This window comes from Rousettus aegyptiacus, unplaced genomic scaffold (genome assembly GCF_014176215.1).
Source record: "Rousettus aegyptiacus isolate mRouAeg1 unplaced genomic scaffold, mRouAeg1.p scaffold_m13_p_4, whole genome shotgun sequence".
NCBI classification, from domain to species: domain Eukaryota; kingdom Metazoa; phylum Chordata; class Mammalia; order Chiroptera; family Pteropodidae; genus Rousettus; species Rousettus aegyptiacus.
The window spans coordinates 69,231,736-69,247,503 of record NW_023416307.1 but is presented as its reverse complement, the minus strand read 5'-3'; the positions used below and the strand labels follow the sequence as shown (position 1 = coordinate 69,247,503).

General features: G+C 41.1%; 1 protein-coding gene across 7 annotated transcripts in view; it reads left to right on the top strand.

Moving 5' to 3' along the window:
* Nucleotides 1-5,789: 5,789 nt before the first annotated feature.
* Nucleotides 5,790-15,768, top strand: part of NXPE3 (neurexophilin and PC-esterase domain family member 3) — a 36,263-nt gene continuing 26,284 nt past the window's right edge. Inside the window, exons 1-4 of one of the 7 annotated variants that reach the window (XM_036218776.1) lie at nucleotides 5,824-5,903; nucleotides 6,244-6,593; nucleotides 8,557-8,742; nucleotides 11,147-11,435. In XM_036218776.1, the coding sequence (XP_036074669.1) occupies nucleotides 11,343-11,435 (93 nt within the window). In that variant the 5' untranslated portion in view covers nucleotides 5,824-5,903; nucleotides 6,244-6,593; nucleotides 8,557-8,742; nucleotides 11,147-11,342. The other 6 variants (XM_036218777.1, XM_016154793.2, XM_016154792.2 and 3 more) reach the window with 6 other exon arrangements.

Below are 15,768 nucleotides of genomic sequence, written 5' to 3'. Positions count from 1 at the left end.
CAAGGAGCACCTGACCTGTTGAGGATAAACCTGAGTGTGGCTTGGGTGGGGCTGCGAGTTGGGGAAGGCGGGTTTTCAGGGAATCCTCTGGGCAGAGTGAGTTCTGTCATCCAGTCTGAAGACTTCACAGTAATGGAGGTGCTGTGTCCTTGCACTGGGAGGGGGGATAGCTCAACAGGGAACAAGGGATACCGCCAGCACTTCTGCTGAGGAGAGATCCTCATCTCTGGCCCTCACTCTGACAACTCAGTGTTCCCCCGGAAGTCTCTGGTGCCCTCAGTACACAGCCAAATCGGCACTGGTGCTCAGAGCAAGCAGGTTGGTCACTGCGAAACTCCGCTCGCGGACGCAGCTCCTTTAAGAGGCTTCTGCTCTGCTACAGCCGCAGCTTCTGTCTCACTCAGCTGCTGGAGATCAGGTCACCCCGCATCCTCTCTCCATCCTACCTTCTGCCTTTGCAGGGTGCTTTCTTGAATTTCTCCCTATTCGTATAGCTTGTTCATCAAGATCCCAGGTAACTTTTCATTGCTGCTGCTCCTTGTTTCCGTCACAACTTTGAGTTGGTTGCCAGAGGGATGAACAGGGCCTCTATTATCTATGCCATTTTTGTTGCCCCTTTTATTTTTTTCAATTTTATTAAAAAATTTTTCCAGTTATATTGAGAAATAATTGACATATAACATTGTGTAAATTGAAGGTGTAAATCATGATGGTTTGATATATTGTATTTATTGTAAAATGTTTACCACAGTAAAGTTAGTAGTTGACATGTTTATCATCTCACACAGTTACAATTTTATGTGTGTGTCAAAAATGCTTAAGACCTATTGGCTACTTTCAAGGATTTTTATGGTATTAGGTCTTATGTTTAAGTCTCTAATCCATTTTGAGTTAATTTTTATGATGGGTCAATTTTCATTCTTTGGCATGTGAATATCCAGTTTTCTTAACACCATTTATTGAAAAGACCATCTACATTGAGTATTCCTGGCTCTCTTGTCCAATATTAGCAGATTATGTATATATGCATTTATTTCTGGGTTCTTGATTCTGTTCCATCGATCTATGTGCCAGTACATAGTATTTTGATTACTACAGCTTTGTAAAATAGTTTGAAATCAGGAAGTGTGGTGCTTGTCACTTTTTTTCTTCGTTTTAAGCATTGTATATTCAGAGTCTTTTGTGGTTTTGTATGAATTTTAGGATTTTTTTTTTCTGTAAAAAACGTCATCAGAATTTTGTTGATACTGGAGACTGGGCTTCATAGCTGCCTGGGTTTTCTGATCAGGCTTTCTGGGTTGTTGGGATCTGAGGCTATGCTTAGAAGTTGGGTGGGGCTGTGAATTTGTTTTCCCTGCTCTGGTGGGATGGTAAAATGGGCTCCATAGCCAGCGCTGTAGCCTTAGGACCCAAATCAGGCATAGCTGGCAACTGAGCTCCCTGTCCAGACAGGGCCACTGGCTCAGATCTGCAAATGGGCAGATCTACTGGCAGGGATCCCTCAGATATTATTGCAAGCAGGGATTTATTCTGCCAAAATCTGAGAGCTGGTTGCTCTAAGCCCTGCTCCTCTTCTCCATCTCTATCAGAACTCAGTGGTTGAGCTCTGAAGATTCCCCTAGTGATCCCTATGAGATGAAACCTCAGTTGGCATTCTGGAAAGCATCCTGTAATCTTGGGGGAGATGGTTATGTACCTGGGGTTCTGTTTTTCCCAGTGGAGAAATGTAGCCCAGGAGCATGCTTGGTTGGCCTGGGGGAGGGGTGACATGGTTTTTCTGTTTTCGGCTATTAGAAATTAACTGCTGTGAACATTTGTGTATAAGTCTTTGTGTAGACATATACTTAATTTCTCTTTGGTAACTACCAAGGAGTGGAATGGCTGGGTCACAGAGTAGGTATATATCTAACTTTTTAAGACTCTGTCAAACCAATTTTATCTTCCAAATTGGTTGTACCATTTTGCATTCCCATTATTAGTGTAGGATGGTTCCATTTTTTCCCACATCCTCACCAAATATTTGTTATGGTCAATCTTTTAAATTTTAGCCATTCAAATGGTTTTAATCTACATTTCCCTAATGACTGTTGATGTTGGGCATTTTTTACTTTATTTGCCATCTGTATATTTCCTTAGATAAATGTCTCAAAGTTTGGTGGTTTTCCAAAAACTTACCCATATAAAAAATTGGTCTGCTGGTCTCATTTTGAGTTGAAGAGTTATTTACATTGTCTATATAACAATCCTTTAGCAGATATTAAATATTTTCCCCACTCTGTGGGTTACCTTTTCATGTTCAAAATTATATTTTTTGAAAAGAAACAGCTTTAAGTTTTGATAAAGTCTGATGTGTTGATATTTTTAATAGTTCATGCTTTTTTTGTAGTATATTCAATAAATCTTTGCTGTACCTAAGGCCACTAATATGTTCACCTGTTTTCTTCTAGAAATGTTACTGCTTTAGCTCTTACATTGAGGGCTATGGTCCATTTTGAGTTAATTTTTGTATGGTTTGAGGTTTATTTTTGCATATGATTATACAGTTCCAGTACCAGTTGCTGAAAAGATTGGCCTTTCCCCATTTAACTGCTTTGGCATTTTTGTCAAAAATCAGTTGGCCAAATATGTATGTGTTCATTTCTGAATTCTACTCTATTCTATTGATTTGTTTATATCTCAACACTACACTATCTTGTTTACTATAGCTTTACATGCGGTCTTGAAAATAGGTATGTAAGTCTTTCAGCTTTGTTGTTTTCTTTGAGTAGAGATGCTCTGGAGTTCTGTGGCTTTTATGTATAAATTCTACCTGTACTGTACCATTTCAATTTTTAGTGTCTCTAAAATGGAGTGAGAAAAGCAGTTGTAAAACCATCTGAATGCATAATGCTTTTAGGTTTTTATAATTTCTTTCTCTGATCTTTGATCGTTTTCTTGTCTATACCTTACTCGACAGCAGTTTTTTGTTTTACTCTTTTAAGCAATTCACTTTGAGTCTTTTCAAAGCACTCAACATTGTTTTCCAAGACTACGTCCTCTTTTTACACTTGATTTCAAAGTTTCATGTAATAGATAATTATATTATAAAATTACAATAATATATGTGGCATAAACTGATCTGAAAACAAACAACTCAAACCAGTGGGAATGGAAGTGCATGCTCCAGAAAGGGAATGAAAGCAAGTCAGTAGAATAACAAAGCTTTTCTTGTACTTTTTCATTTGTCTTTGAAAGTAAAAAAAAAAATATTTTTGTACCTCAAACAAGATTCTTCCAAATTTAGGTAATCTAACATGCAGAGCTGAGATGATATGGACTTTTAAAATGTACTATATTAAGCTAAGTCCCAATTTGGTCGTCAAATGGATGTTGGTCCTTGTTTCAGATAGTATCTGAATTAGCAAGAGCAATGGTTTCCAAACTGATAATCTTATAATCAAAATCTTAGAAGTACATATTATATGATTACATTTATATGACTTCCTGGAAAAGGCAACACTATAGGGAGAGAAAACAGATGAGTGGTTGCCAGGAGTTGAGGAAGGGTCTAGTGCTTTATAGTGCTGTCATTGTGGGTACACAAAATCCTGTATAATTGTCAAAACCCATAGAATAGTATGCAAAGACTGAAGCTTTACACAAATTTAATGCCCCTTCCCCACCCCCAAATCATAACTGGGATGTCAAGGGATCTAAAGATGGAATGTGGACCATGATAAATGAATCTAACTGTATTACAAATGTTTGGCATAAACTCACTAAAGAGGAGATGACCTAAGTCAGGGATCCCCAAGACCCAGACCACAGACCGGTACCGGTCAGTGGGCTGTTCGGAACTGGGCTGCACAGTAGGAGGTAAGTGGCAAACTGTTGAAGCTTCATCTGTATTTGCAGCCGCTCCCCAGCGCTAGCACCACTGCTTCAGCTCCATCTCAGATTATCAGGTATTAGATTCTCATAGGAGTACTGGTTCCTAGTGTCAAAAAGGTTGGGGACTACTGACCTAAGTAAATTTAGGAAACTGTTCTGACTGTGTAGTATGTCAGTCTATTTGAGCTGCTATAACAGTATCACAGATTGGGTGGCTTATAAACAGAAATCGATTTCCAGTTCTGGAGACTGGGAAATCCAAGATCAAGACACCAGCAGATTCAGTGGTGAGAGCTACCTTCCTGATTCACTGATGGCCATCTTCTTTCTCACTGTGTACTCACATGGTGGAAATGGCAAGGGAGCTCTCTGGTGTCTCTTAAGCAGAACAAAGTAATGCTCATTGAGTTAGAAACAGGGAAAGATGTTCCCACACAAGGCAAGGGCTAGCTGTGAGGACTCTTATCTCTTGGTAAGTGTTCCAGGCCAAGGATGTGTGCATGAAAGACTTCATGTAAGAGACTTTCCCAGCACGAGATGATTAAGGTGAAACGAGGTCATAGCGTTGGGCCCTATTCTGATGAGACCGGTGTCTTTCTAAGAGGAGGAAGAGACACCAGAGAGTTCTCATTTCCTCACCAGAAACTGAATCAGCTGGCACCTTGATCTGTGATTTCTAGCCCCCAGAACTGAGGTAAATAGATTTCTGTCATTTAAGCCACTGTGTCTATGGTATTTTATTATGGCAACCTAAGCAGACTAATACAGGCACCAAAATACTTCCAGTCTCCTACCCTTGGCAGAATCCTCTCGTGGTTCACGGTTTTTGGAATAAGGTGGTTGGTACCTAATGTGACAGCAGTCACTTATTTTGAACAACAGTTTGACGGTTTTGGGGGACCAAATTTCAGTCACTTCTCTCCAAGGGAGGAAAGCAAAGGAACTATATCAGGAACTGACAAGCGCTCAGCAGTGCTTGTGCCCCAAGCTTCTGCTGCCAGAGACAGTGCTAGACTAGCTGGTGAATGTCCTCCAAGTTAATTGCATCAGAAACAGGTTTAATTTGCTTTTACTTACATAACCTTAAGATCCACACGTTGTATTGCTGAAAGAAATAAAGTTTAGTAACATTAGCATCTAAACCATTTTTTTTCGACAAGTCAGAAATGACAGGTTCCTTGGGTTTTATATCATGACCTACAAACCTTATGTTCTCATTTTTTCCCCAGCTCTTCAAGTTAGGTTATCCTATATGCAACATTTACAAATTTGTCATGCTGTGCCATGCTGAGATAGGAAATTCAAGAGGACGAGATCTGGGACACGTGCTAGGCACTTTTCATTTGTCATCTCATTTATTCCTAAATGCAAATGTAATTGCACAGAAATTTCATTTCTCTAATGTAGATTTTTTTCTCTGATTCAAGCTGGTTTTGCCCAGATAACAGCATTGTGACTCACTTGCCTCTTTCTGCCTTTACCCTCTGTATGCCTGCTCCTTTAATTATTAAGCCTCAGGACATAAGAGTCAAAGGAATAGGGCCACTTCAAGGGCGAATTAAATAAGTCGACTAATTGCAAGCAAGGAAAGAGTCAAGAGACCAGTTGTCTCCGTACTCGTACTTGGCAAATAGTGTTTCTCTGGTACAAGGAAAGACGGCCCAAGTACGTGCATCTCCAGTTTGGCCTTGAATCGGATGCTCCCTTGGGAAACCCCGATGTCCGAAAGCGATAGGCACTGGGTCCCGAGAGGGCCTAGAGTTGGGGCCACAGGATCCCCGCGGCGCTGAGCGCGCAGGGCACTCACTTCGGTGCTCGGCTCTGTGCTCGGTCTTCAACGCTCAGCCCCTGCAGCTGTCAGTCAGCGCCTTCGGCCCGCCCCTCCCGAAGCTCGACGAATCGTAGCTGGGGGTCGGGGCTTAGGAGACACAGTGGGTCCAGGAAGCAGAGGCCGGGAGGCCTGGCGCAGCAGCGACTGCCCAGGGCGTGCGGCTAGCCGCGGGAGAACGCACGGCGGCAGGCCAGATCCGGAGGTGAGTACGGACTTGCAGGTTGGATGCGGGACCGGGCTGCTGCCGCCCGAGTACCAATTCCCCAGCCTCGCGCGCCCCTCTCGGCTTCGAAGCCCTTCCGCGCGCGCCGGCCCCTGACTCCCCGTCCCCGGCCTTGGTGCCGAGAAGGTGCGTCCGCGGGGGACGCGGCCGGGGGCATTGGCGCCTGGAAGGAGAGGCTCGGGCCCATGGCGGGGGCAGAGATGGAGCCCTTGGCTGCCGCAGCGGATCCGAGTCGCCCAGCCCAGCCGTGGCAGGTCCCCGCAGGTAGAGGGCGGGGCCGGGCGCGAGCATCTCCCTCAGTTTTCTCCACTTGCTGCAGCGTGGGCAGGTGCAGCCTTAGCTTGGCGGAGCCAGACTCCCTGACAGCCGCTGAAGATCCCTCCCCGTGACACCCTCCTTGACCCAGTGCTGGGGGAACTTGGCGACGCCTACTCCTTCAGCTCTAACTTCCGTCTCATCATTGCTCTGGGCACAACTGTCTCTTGGCTGGCAGTGCTCTCACACTGGACCGATCTGGCCTTACTGACATCAGATTCAGGTCGTACGGGGAGAAACGAGTGACTTTACAAGGTGCGATGGAAAGACGCTGGCCTGTTGCCAATCTCTCCTTGATCAAAGGCCACTGGAGTGGTGGTAAGAGGGAGTCTCAGGCAGTATTTTTTTAAAAAGGTGTGTAATTGCTTGTCTAAAATTTTCCTTGCTTTTCATTATTTACTCTAAAGGAGTAGTCAAATTTCCTAAAGATAAAGAACCACACTGCCCTGATGGCTCTCCCCACTTCTCACTGTGGTTAATTATCATTTGGAACATTAGAGTATGCTTGAAGCTGGCGGGACTCCCAGACCCTGTTTGTCTGATTCCGCAGTGGAGGCGTAGCACACTTCCTCCACAGTGTTTGGGTTCTGTTTTCCTTTGACTGTTTAGTATCTTCTCTCCATGTCTATTATCCTCAGGATTTCTCTGGGCCTGATAAAGTGCTGTTGTGTGTTACTGAGGAGGGAAACAAAAGGATAGATAACTAAAGGGGGGTTGGCAGTCCCTTTTGCCCCGTAATTGGGTTGTCCCGAGAGGACAGTGTCAGTTACAATTCAAACATCATTTCAGAAAGGCCATCCCTGACCAACTTATATAAATAACACTCTCTGGCCACCCTTTCTAATGGTTCTCCTACCTGGCTGTACATTATAATCATCTGGAGACCATTTTAAAAAGCTGTTTTTGGGGCACTACTCCCACAGATTCTGTCTGATTCAGTTGGTCAAATGTAGTCCAGGTACAGGTATTTTTAAAAGCTTTCATGATGGTATTAATGGGCATGCAAGGTTGAAGGCCATCATCTCTCAGCATGCTCTATTTTTTCTTATAGCACTTACTACTCTATGACTTATTTAACTGATATATTTACTTGTCTACTTCTCCCCACCCACCATGAAAGCATGGGCCCCTGCTTTGGAAGAAAAACAAGAAAAGGCCCAGATGAGTCAGCACTTTGGGTATGTGAGGTAGGGGTGCATGAAGGAGAAATGGGATCTGGGGAAGCAAGTCCTGCAGATGTCCCTGCTTTATCTTTGTCCAACAGTTGACCTTATTTGGTTGACCCATCATTGTTACTGTCTGGGATGAGTCTATTTCTCTTTTTAGGCCCTGTTCAATTAAGTTTCAAGGTCTTACTCAGCACCCTTTGAAAAGTTCAGATATAAATATTTAAGTTTGGGTATATTCTATGTAAATTTGTACTCTTTTACAAAAGGGTCCATGTATTCTGAATTACAATTCCAGAATACATGCTCTGATAAGTAAAATATATTTATGTGTATAGCAAGTCAGAGTATTTAGGATGGGGACTGTCCCAGAAACTGAAAAATATTCTTTGTGAAATGATTGTCTAAGAACATTAGCTCCCCAGAGGGCGGGATTGCTGCCTAATTTCCTGTTTAGTACTGAACTTAAGTATTTCATTTGTGTTATAACAATTGTAATTCCAAGTGATGTGAGCAATCACCTTGTAATTCTCTTGTGAGATAATGCATAGGAAGTCAGGTACCTAATGGCAGTCTTTATTGCCACAGGCCATAAAAAAGTTAGATTGGCTGGTAAGTAGTCTTAATCAAAATTCGGCAAAAAACCGTGCATTTTACTTTTTGCTTGTCCTTTGAACATAAATATGAAGCATGAGTAAGTGGTAGACTGACACTTCAGAAAGATTTGAAAATAAGACTGCTCAAGTTTAAATTGGAGTAATCATAATTTTTAGATCTGCCTAGATGTCTCTTGTTTTCTGTAGTGGTAGGATGAATCATTGAACTACATGATTATTCCAGCCTTTACAAAAAATAACATGTGAAGCTTATGTCTTTGGCTTATATTTTTTACAGCTGTATTGCTATTTATAAAGTTTTGACCTTCAGCTCAGATCTGAGAGTGACTTGGTATGTTTAAGTTTATGTATATAAATGATCAGTTACCATTTTTTATTGGTAGGAAAGGAAATGTTACTATCCCCACTGCTCTCACTTTGTGGTACTGAAGTCTGTTACACCTCTTTGCTATAAAATTGTAGCCTTGATATCAGATATGTTTTCCTTTACTTCATTTTCAGTATCTTTAACCTGTAACCTTGCCTCTGTTGCAGCAAGAAGAGTGGTATAAAAATGAAAAAAACATCAACATGTGCATTGAATGTGGCAAGAAAAGAATAAGGGTTGCAATCACGATTACTTGAGTTTAGGACTTTACACTGGAGGGAAACTTAGATGAAACTCTAATTTCTTGGATCTAATAAGCATCTCTCCTTGGGGACTGGAAATTTTCAAAAAAGGTAAATTAAATTAAATTATATATTTAATCTTTTTTTGTTGTTGATCTAGAATTGTTTCTAGAGTCATTCCCATCGGGCACTATTGTTCTTACTCCATTCTAAGGCAATTTGAGATACTAAAGGATATTTTCCCTCTCTCTGGAAGTAGCCTTCTTGTTATAATGCCTAGGTTTAATATTTGTAGGAAAATAATGGAAACCTATTACCTATTTCTTCTTTCACTTTGAAGTCTTTCATTTTAAATTGAATTGTTTCCCCATATCTGATTTAATGCCTTGTTTCTCCTATGTTTTCTCTTTAATTATTACTGTTAAAAACCACCTTTATTCTTTATATTTGTGATTTTTCTTTCCTGGTGAAAAATTAGGACATAAAAATAAAGATGAAGGAGGAAAATGAAAACTGCCCAGAGGTGACAACTATCAACATTTTAGTATATGTCTTTTCAAAGAGAGGTCTGTCTGGTGCTCCTCAGGCTACATCTATTTAGATATACAAACGGTCTCTCAAATCTTAATGCACTACTTCCTTGTAGTAGGAAGTCAGGTCTTTTCCTGGCATGACCCTCCATACAATTTTCAATAGAAGTCCTTGGCCATGAGGGGCTTCTTGCATATTTTCATTGTTGCCTATAGCCCTATAGTTCCTTTAGCTTCAGGGTCTCCTGCTTTTGCACTCCTTCTGTACCCTTAACTGCTGCTGTGCTGCTACTCACTGGCTCTGAACCACACTGACATCCTTTAAACTGATGATGTTCACACAGTAAATAGGCCATGCCTTCCGTGGTGTAGCTGAACCCCCACAGAGCCTTATCTCTGGGGTTTTGCCTCTCTGGCCATCAGGGAAACCTGATTCTTATGGCCAACTCTTTGAAGAGCAGTTGGGGCCCTGGTGATGGAATTATTTCTTTTGTTTCACAGCCATTTCCTTCCTATAATTTACAGGCACTCGAGGGTGGATGAGTGCTTGGGTGTTGGAGAGGGGCAGTGTTGGGCAGCCATGAAATGGTTAAGTGCTGTTTTTCACGGTACCCGGCATCCCTGTGAAGGTAGACAGGAATGGGAGACTTATTTCCCTTTAATTTAGGAGGGGAACTACTGCTTGCCTAACAAGAGTGTGAGCTTTTCTAGGGGAATTTCTGGCATTTAGTACAGTGTTCGGTACAGAGTTAGGCCTCCATAATTATTTGTTGCGTGGAATCAACGTATATCATCTACAGAATTAAGTACTGTGAGGGAATCAAAAAAGTGTGATTCATTGTTATCATTAAGTTATCATCTCTGATATGTTTTCTTTTTTTTAAAAAATATAATTTTTATAATTGGGCAGACAAATACAGAGATCAGCTGAGTAGTGACAATAGTAAATGCTGTGGGAATTTTGAGGATGGGAGAGTATGTTGCAATAGTGGAGCCTTGTCTCCTTTATGAAGGTGAGGAAGGGTTGTCATGGTGTGGGGATAGGTTAAATGGGGAGTAGATGAGCAAGAGAATAGGGGGCTTGTCAGGTCCAACCCAAAGTTGCAGGGAGTGTTAGTGCAGTTGAATTATTCTGAGATCCTTTGCACCATGACTGTACACCCTTGTCACCTTCATTTCATCTTGCCCTCCGTGGAAAGCCTTGCTGGGAATAAAATACTAGCACTTTCTCTGTTTACTTTTATTAAAAAAGCAACTGGGGAGAACATTTTTAATTCATTATGTGAGAGAACAGCTTGGAGTGACAGACTGTGAAGTCCTCTGCCTCTAGCAGATGTGATGAGGATTTGGGCGTCCTGTAGCTCCTCAAGCTTAACTTTCCTCTCCCAAATCTTCAGGACAGGTGTCTCTCCTCCTGTGTCTTGTTACTCAGGTGAGGGAGCATCAAGACCACATATGTGGTGGGTGAGCTAGAGACCTAATGGGTATTTCCTGTCTTCTGCCATTCAGAAGGATGGCACTCTGTTTTTCAGAGGATGTCAGCTTGGTTTGCACAGTATGCCAGAACTCCTCATAAAATCACAAGGTTTCCTCTTAATGCTCTTTAAATATAATTACTCTAATAATGTTATATAATTTGAACTTCAAGGAAGGGAAGTGATTTTATTTACTTAGACCTTTGTAGAAATTAAAGTTACTTTGACTTTGCAATTTCTAATAGTTTGAAGACATTCTTCACTGCTCTCTTAAGAGTTAAAACCTAAATAGATAGTAGGACCAATATCACTATTTACACAAGCCTAAGGTTGGGTTTGAGTAAATTGCTTGGGTGTAGAATAGATGTTACTGTGCTCTGGCTCTTTGCTTTCTCCCCATGACTTTGGGCTTTCAATAAGGTTACAAAGAGAAAACGTGGTGTCTTTCCTGTTACCCCATCCTAGACTGTTACAATTGGTAATCTGTTTTCTCATCTCCCCTCTGCGAAGGAGTCCTTTGAGGAAACATGTGCCTCACAACTCAACCTCAGGCTCTCCTTTATATGAAAAACTCTTAAGGATATGAGCAGAAAAGAAGCAGATTAAACTGAAAGCTCATCTGCAGGTCAGAAAAATAAAGACATGGAGTTTTGAGGAGTAAAGGTAGCATGGTGTCAGCCATGGGTGATCAAGACACAGCCAGATAATGTGGATCACTTTCTTCAGACTACGACTTTTCTGCTGTCTGCTTGCACTGTTGATGGTGGTGGTGCTGGTCATCAATGTTACTCAGGTAGAGGTGAGTACTTAGTTTACTCCTTCATAGCTAAGGGATTGGGGGCTAACTAGTTTATATCATCAGGAAACTTACGGTCATAGACCTTGTTTTCATTAATTCAATAAGCATTTGAGTGCTTACAATGGTTATGTACTGTGCTAGTCATCAATGGTACAGTGGTGAAGACACAGGTATTATTTCTTCATGTACAGAGCTCATATTCTAAATGTGCATGGGAGAAAATAATAGTAATAAGTAACCACAATCATATAATAATAACAGATGATAATTAGAAATTGTGAAAAGTACCATAAAGAAAGGAAAGTGGGTCACTCTGGAGTAGCTTTAGAGTGATGAAAGAAAGCCTTTTCAAGGAGGGGACCTTTTAGCTGATTCTTGGCAAAAAGCTGGAGTATTTTAGGGAGGAAGTTGACTGATGAGTCTATTTTGAAGACTATGGTATGGCACTCAAGGGCAGAGATCGTGTCTAACTGAGTGCTCACTGGTGCCTGGTAGTGTGAAGGTACTTAATATTCCGCTTCCCCCACCTCTGCCACTCTCTGCATGAACTCATATCACCAACACAGATGGAAGAGTTTCTATATAAAAAGATACTGTCTTTTTAGTTCTGTTGGCTTGTGGTACTTCTCAGGTTACAGGTCCAACTTAATTATGGTATTCCTTTGCTTATTCGGTTTTGCTGTGGAGTGAACATATGTGTCCCCCAAACATACCAGCCCTGTGGGAGCTCAGGTTGCTGTTCTCTTTCATGCTTTCAGGTAATTCTTTCCCCAGCCACTAGTAGTTTCATTACACACGTGTGCTCTTAAGTACTCTGCTGAATACTCAAATGGGACCCTCTGTAGATCTCCTGAGTTCTCTGCAGCCCTCTCCTCCTGTTCCTCTTTCCTGTGGATTCTCATCAGCTTGGTCTTTTAAGACTCTCAGCTCCACCAGGCTCCACCTGGGTTCCACTCCCCATGCTGCAGCTTGGATATGATCTCAAGGATATGAGCAAAGGACAATTACAGAACTACTTCCTTTATTGCGTGTCTTTCAGCCATCATGTCTTTTGTTGTCTGATGTCCAATGTCTGGAAAACGTGTATATATTTTGGCTTTTTTTTTTTTTTTAAGTTATTTCAAGTAGAAGGGTAAATCTCATTGTTTCTCTATCGGCTGGAAGTGAAAGTTTGAGACTTGATTTTGAGGGGAAGGAGATAATGGAGAAGCCGGGGAGGAGAAGGATTAATGGACCAAAGAGAGAAGGAGAAGATGGGGTCTAGAGCACAAAGGGAGCATCGTGAGTGTTTGTTATCATTTTAATATTAATTGTGTAGGAGGAGTCATGCGCCCTCCTCTGACCTAAGAAGAAAGATGTCATGATGGTTGGCAGCGTAGATACATTTGGTGCTGGAGGGTAGAACACTGAGGAGTTCTTGCCTGGAGGTAGAGGTGGAAGGAGGATGGATCCAGGAGATTTATGTGTAGGGGCTTGAAAGAATGGGGTGCGGAGTTGGAGCTGACCCTGCAAGATGACAGGAGCAATAAATTTCAAGACCATAAGTGTACATGGTACTCACATTCATTGGTTTTTGTGAGTGTGTATTTTTCTTTTACTGCATGCAACAGCGTGAGTGTAAGAGTAGAGAAACAAGATAGTTGTGTAGGTCTAGGATAGGTGAGGAGGTAGGAAAAGGCAGAAGGAAAGATCTGAGAGGTAGGACATCATCCCACATCATTAATGTTATAGTCAGGAAGGAATATTAGCAAATTCCCTAACAGTCCTACTTTAGTTCTGGGAAACTTCTGGGCTAAATGTCAGCTAACAGTTCTAATTATCTGCACAAACACAAACTGAACAGTAATGGAGAAGGGAGATGGCCGTAATAAATGATTAAGACAATTCTGATACTGAAAATAATAAATAGCTTTTTTAGTGGATAGTGGTAAAACATTTCCCTTGTTTAAAGAGGTCATCTTGTTCAAGATGAGACTGTTGCCATGACTTTTAAACTGTTCAGTTTATTACTATGATGATGATTGATTAAAAAGCTTGGTGGAGAAGAGTAGAAAAGGCTCTGAAACTTGGTGGTCTCCCCTCCGTTAATCCCCTTTCCATTCTATGCTTCTAATTCTGACTATACTGTTCTTGTGATTAGAGTATCTGAGCATTTTCTAAAAAGCAGACTCAATTTTAATTAAAAAGTCACATAATATGAGAAGGAGGTGTATGTACCAATATCCAGCAAAAGGTTGTAGGGAGAATTGTTGTCTGGTATCTCTCTGATAAGCTCTCATTGAGCATGGCTCGTACGTATTTGTTTTTCTTTTCCCTCTTATTCATTGATATTTTAAATATATACCTATATTTCTAATTATGAAAACAGTACCAGTGTATTAAGGCTTTTGGCTACAAGTAAAGAAACCTGATTCAAGCTGGTTTTAATATTAAGGAATATTATTCATTTGAATAGCAGTCAGGAGGTAGGTTGGGCACAGCTCAGGCTCTGTTAAGTCTCTCAGCTGTGTCCCTTTGTGTGTTAGCTTTTATCTACGGCTTTTATCCCTTTTATGGTTGAATTGCAAGATGCTACTATAACAAGAGGTGGTTGCTTCCTTGTACGTATTCAGCTTAAGAGACAGTTTGTTCCCTTAAAGCCCTTCTCAAAAGATTACTTGCATCTTTTCATTTGCAAGTAAAATTCAGATAGCTGTTAGGAGAGTACTAGTGGTCTCTGGATTTAGCTGCATGCGTCTATAAGAAACCTCAGCAACCTCTTTTAGTTTTTCATAGTCAGAATTGGGTCACATGCCCATTCTTGAATCAGTCATTTGGGATTATCTCTTGATTGGTCAGGCCCATCCTTGAGCTGACAGTGCAGCAAACAGCAGTGCTGTTTTTCAGCAGACAAGGAGTGAAACAGATGCAGGATAGGCAACCATAATGCATACTCTAGTCCACATCTTACAGTGACTCCGGGAGTGGCCGTTGGTGTTTCCTCTTGGCTCCAAATATAAAAAGATGACAGGTCATGAGGTCGCCCTTATCACTGACCTGGAATAGGGTTGTTATTTAGAAAAATTGAGCAAATTGAGCTTTTTGCATTATTTTCCATTTGTGAGTAAAATTCAGGTGGCTTAGCACCAAGTGTCCAGTGATTCTTGGATTGGGCTGCATGAGCCAATCAGTTGGTCTCGAATAGTTGGTGTGGCTCTCCAAGGAGCAAGCATGAGAATGGGAGAGGAAGGGAGTAACAAGGAAGGAAGGAAGAGGGTATGTTGTGAGTACATTGCATATGGTTTGGTCCTTAATGGTTTGTCATATCCTCATAATAGCTAAAAAGGAGAGGGATGCTGGAATATTTCCTAAAAGGTAAGAGAAAATTCACTTTTTTGAATCAAGATGTAATGGACATATAATGTGTGAGTTTAGGGTGCACAGTGTGTTGTTTTGGTACATTTATATATAATAGTATGATCACCACCATAGTTAGGTAACACCTCTGTTATATCACACGATTATCACAATTAAGATCTTTTATCAAAAACTTTGAAGTTTATAATGGAGTATTCTTGAGTGTGATCACTATGCTGTGCATCAAACCTCCAGGACTTATCTAGTAGTCGCAAGTGTGTACCCTTAAACAACATTTCCCCAATTCCCCCATCTCCTAGCCTGTTTTTACAAAGTTATCTTCTTCAGATTCCTCATGTAAGTGACATCATACAATTTGTCTTTCTGTCTAATTCTTCTCACTGAGCATAATGTCCTCAAGGTCTATCCATGTTGTCACATACAGCAGGCTTTTCTTCTTTCTCATGGTTGAATGATATAGTTATTGAGTTGTATGAATTCTTTATATATTTTGGATATTAACTCCTTATCTGATACATGGTTTGCAAATATTTTCTCCCATTCAGTAGGTTTCCTTTTCATTTTGTTAAAAGTTTCTTTGACATTGTGGAAGCTTTTTAGTTTGATGCAGTCCTAAGTATCGATTGTGCTTCTGTTACTTGTGCTTTTGGTGTCATATTAACAAAATCATTGCCAAGACCAATGTGAAGGTGCTGCTTCTAGGATTTTGAGATAGCAGATCTTGTGTTTGTCTTTAATCCATTTAGAGTTCATTTTTGTGAGTGGTGTAAATAGGGGTCCAATTTTATTTGTCTGCATGTGGTTATCCAGTTTTCCCAACACTATTTTTGAAGAGACTGTGCTTTCTCCACTGAGTATTCATGGTTCCTATGTCAAATATTAGTTAACTGTATATGTGAGGGTTTATTTCTGGGCTCTCAATTCTATTCCACTGGCTTATGTGTTTGTTTATGCCAGTATCATACTGTTTTGATTA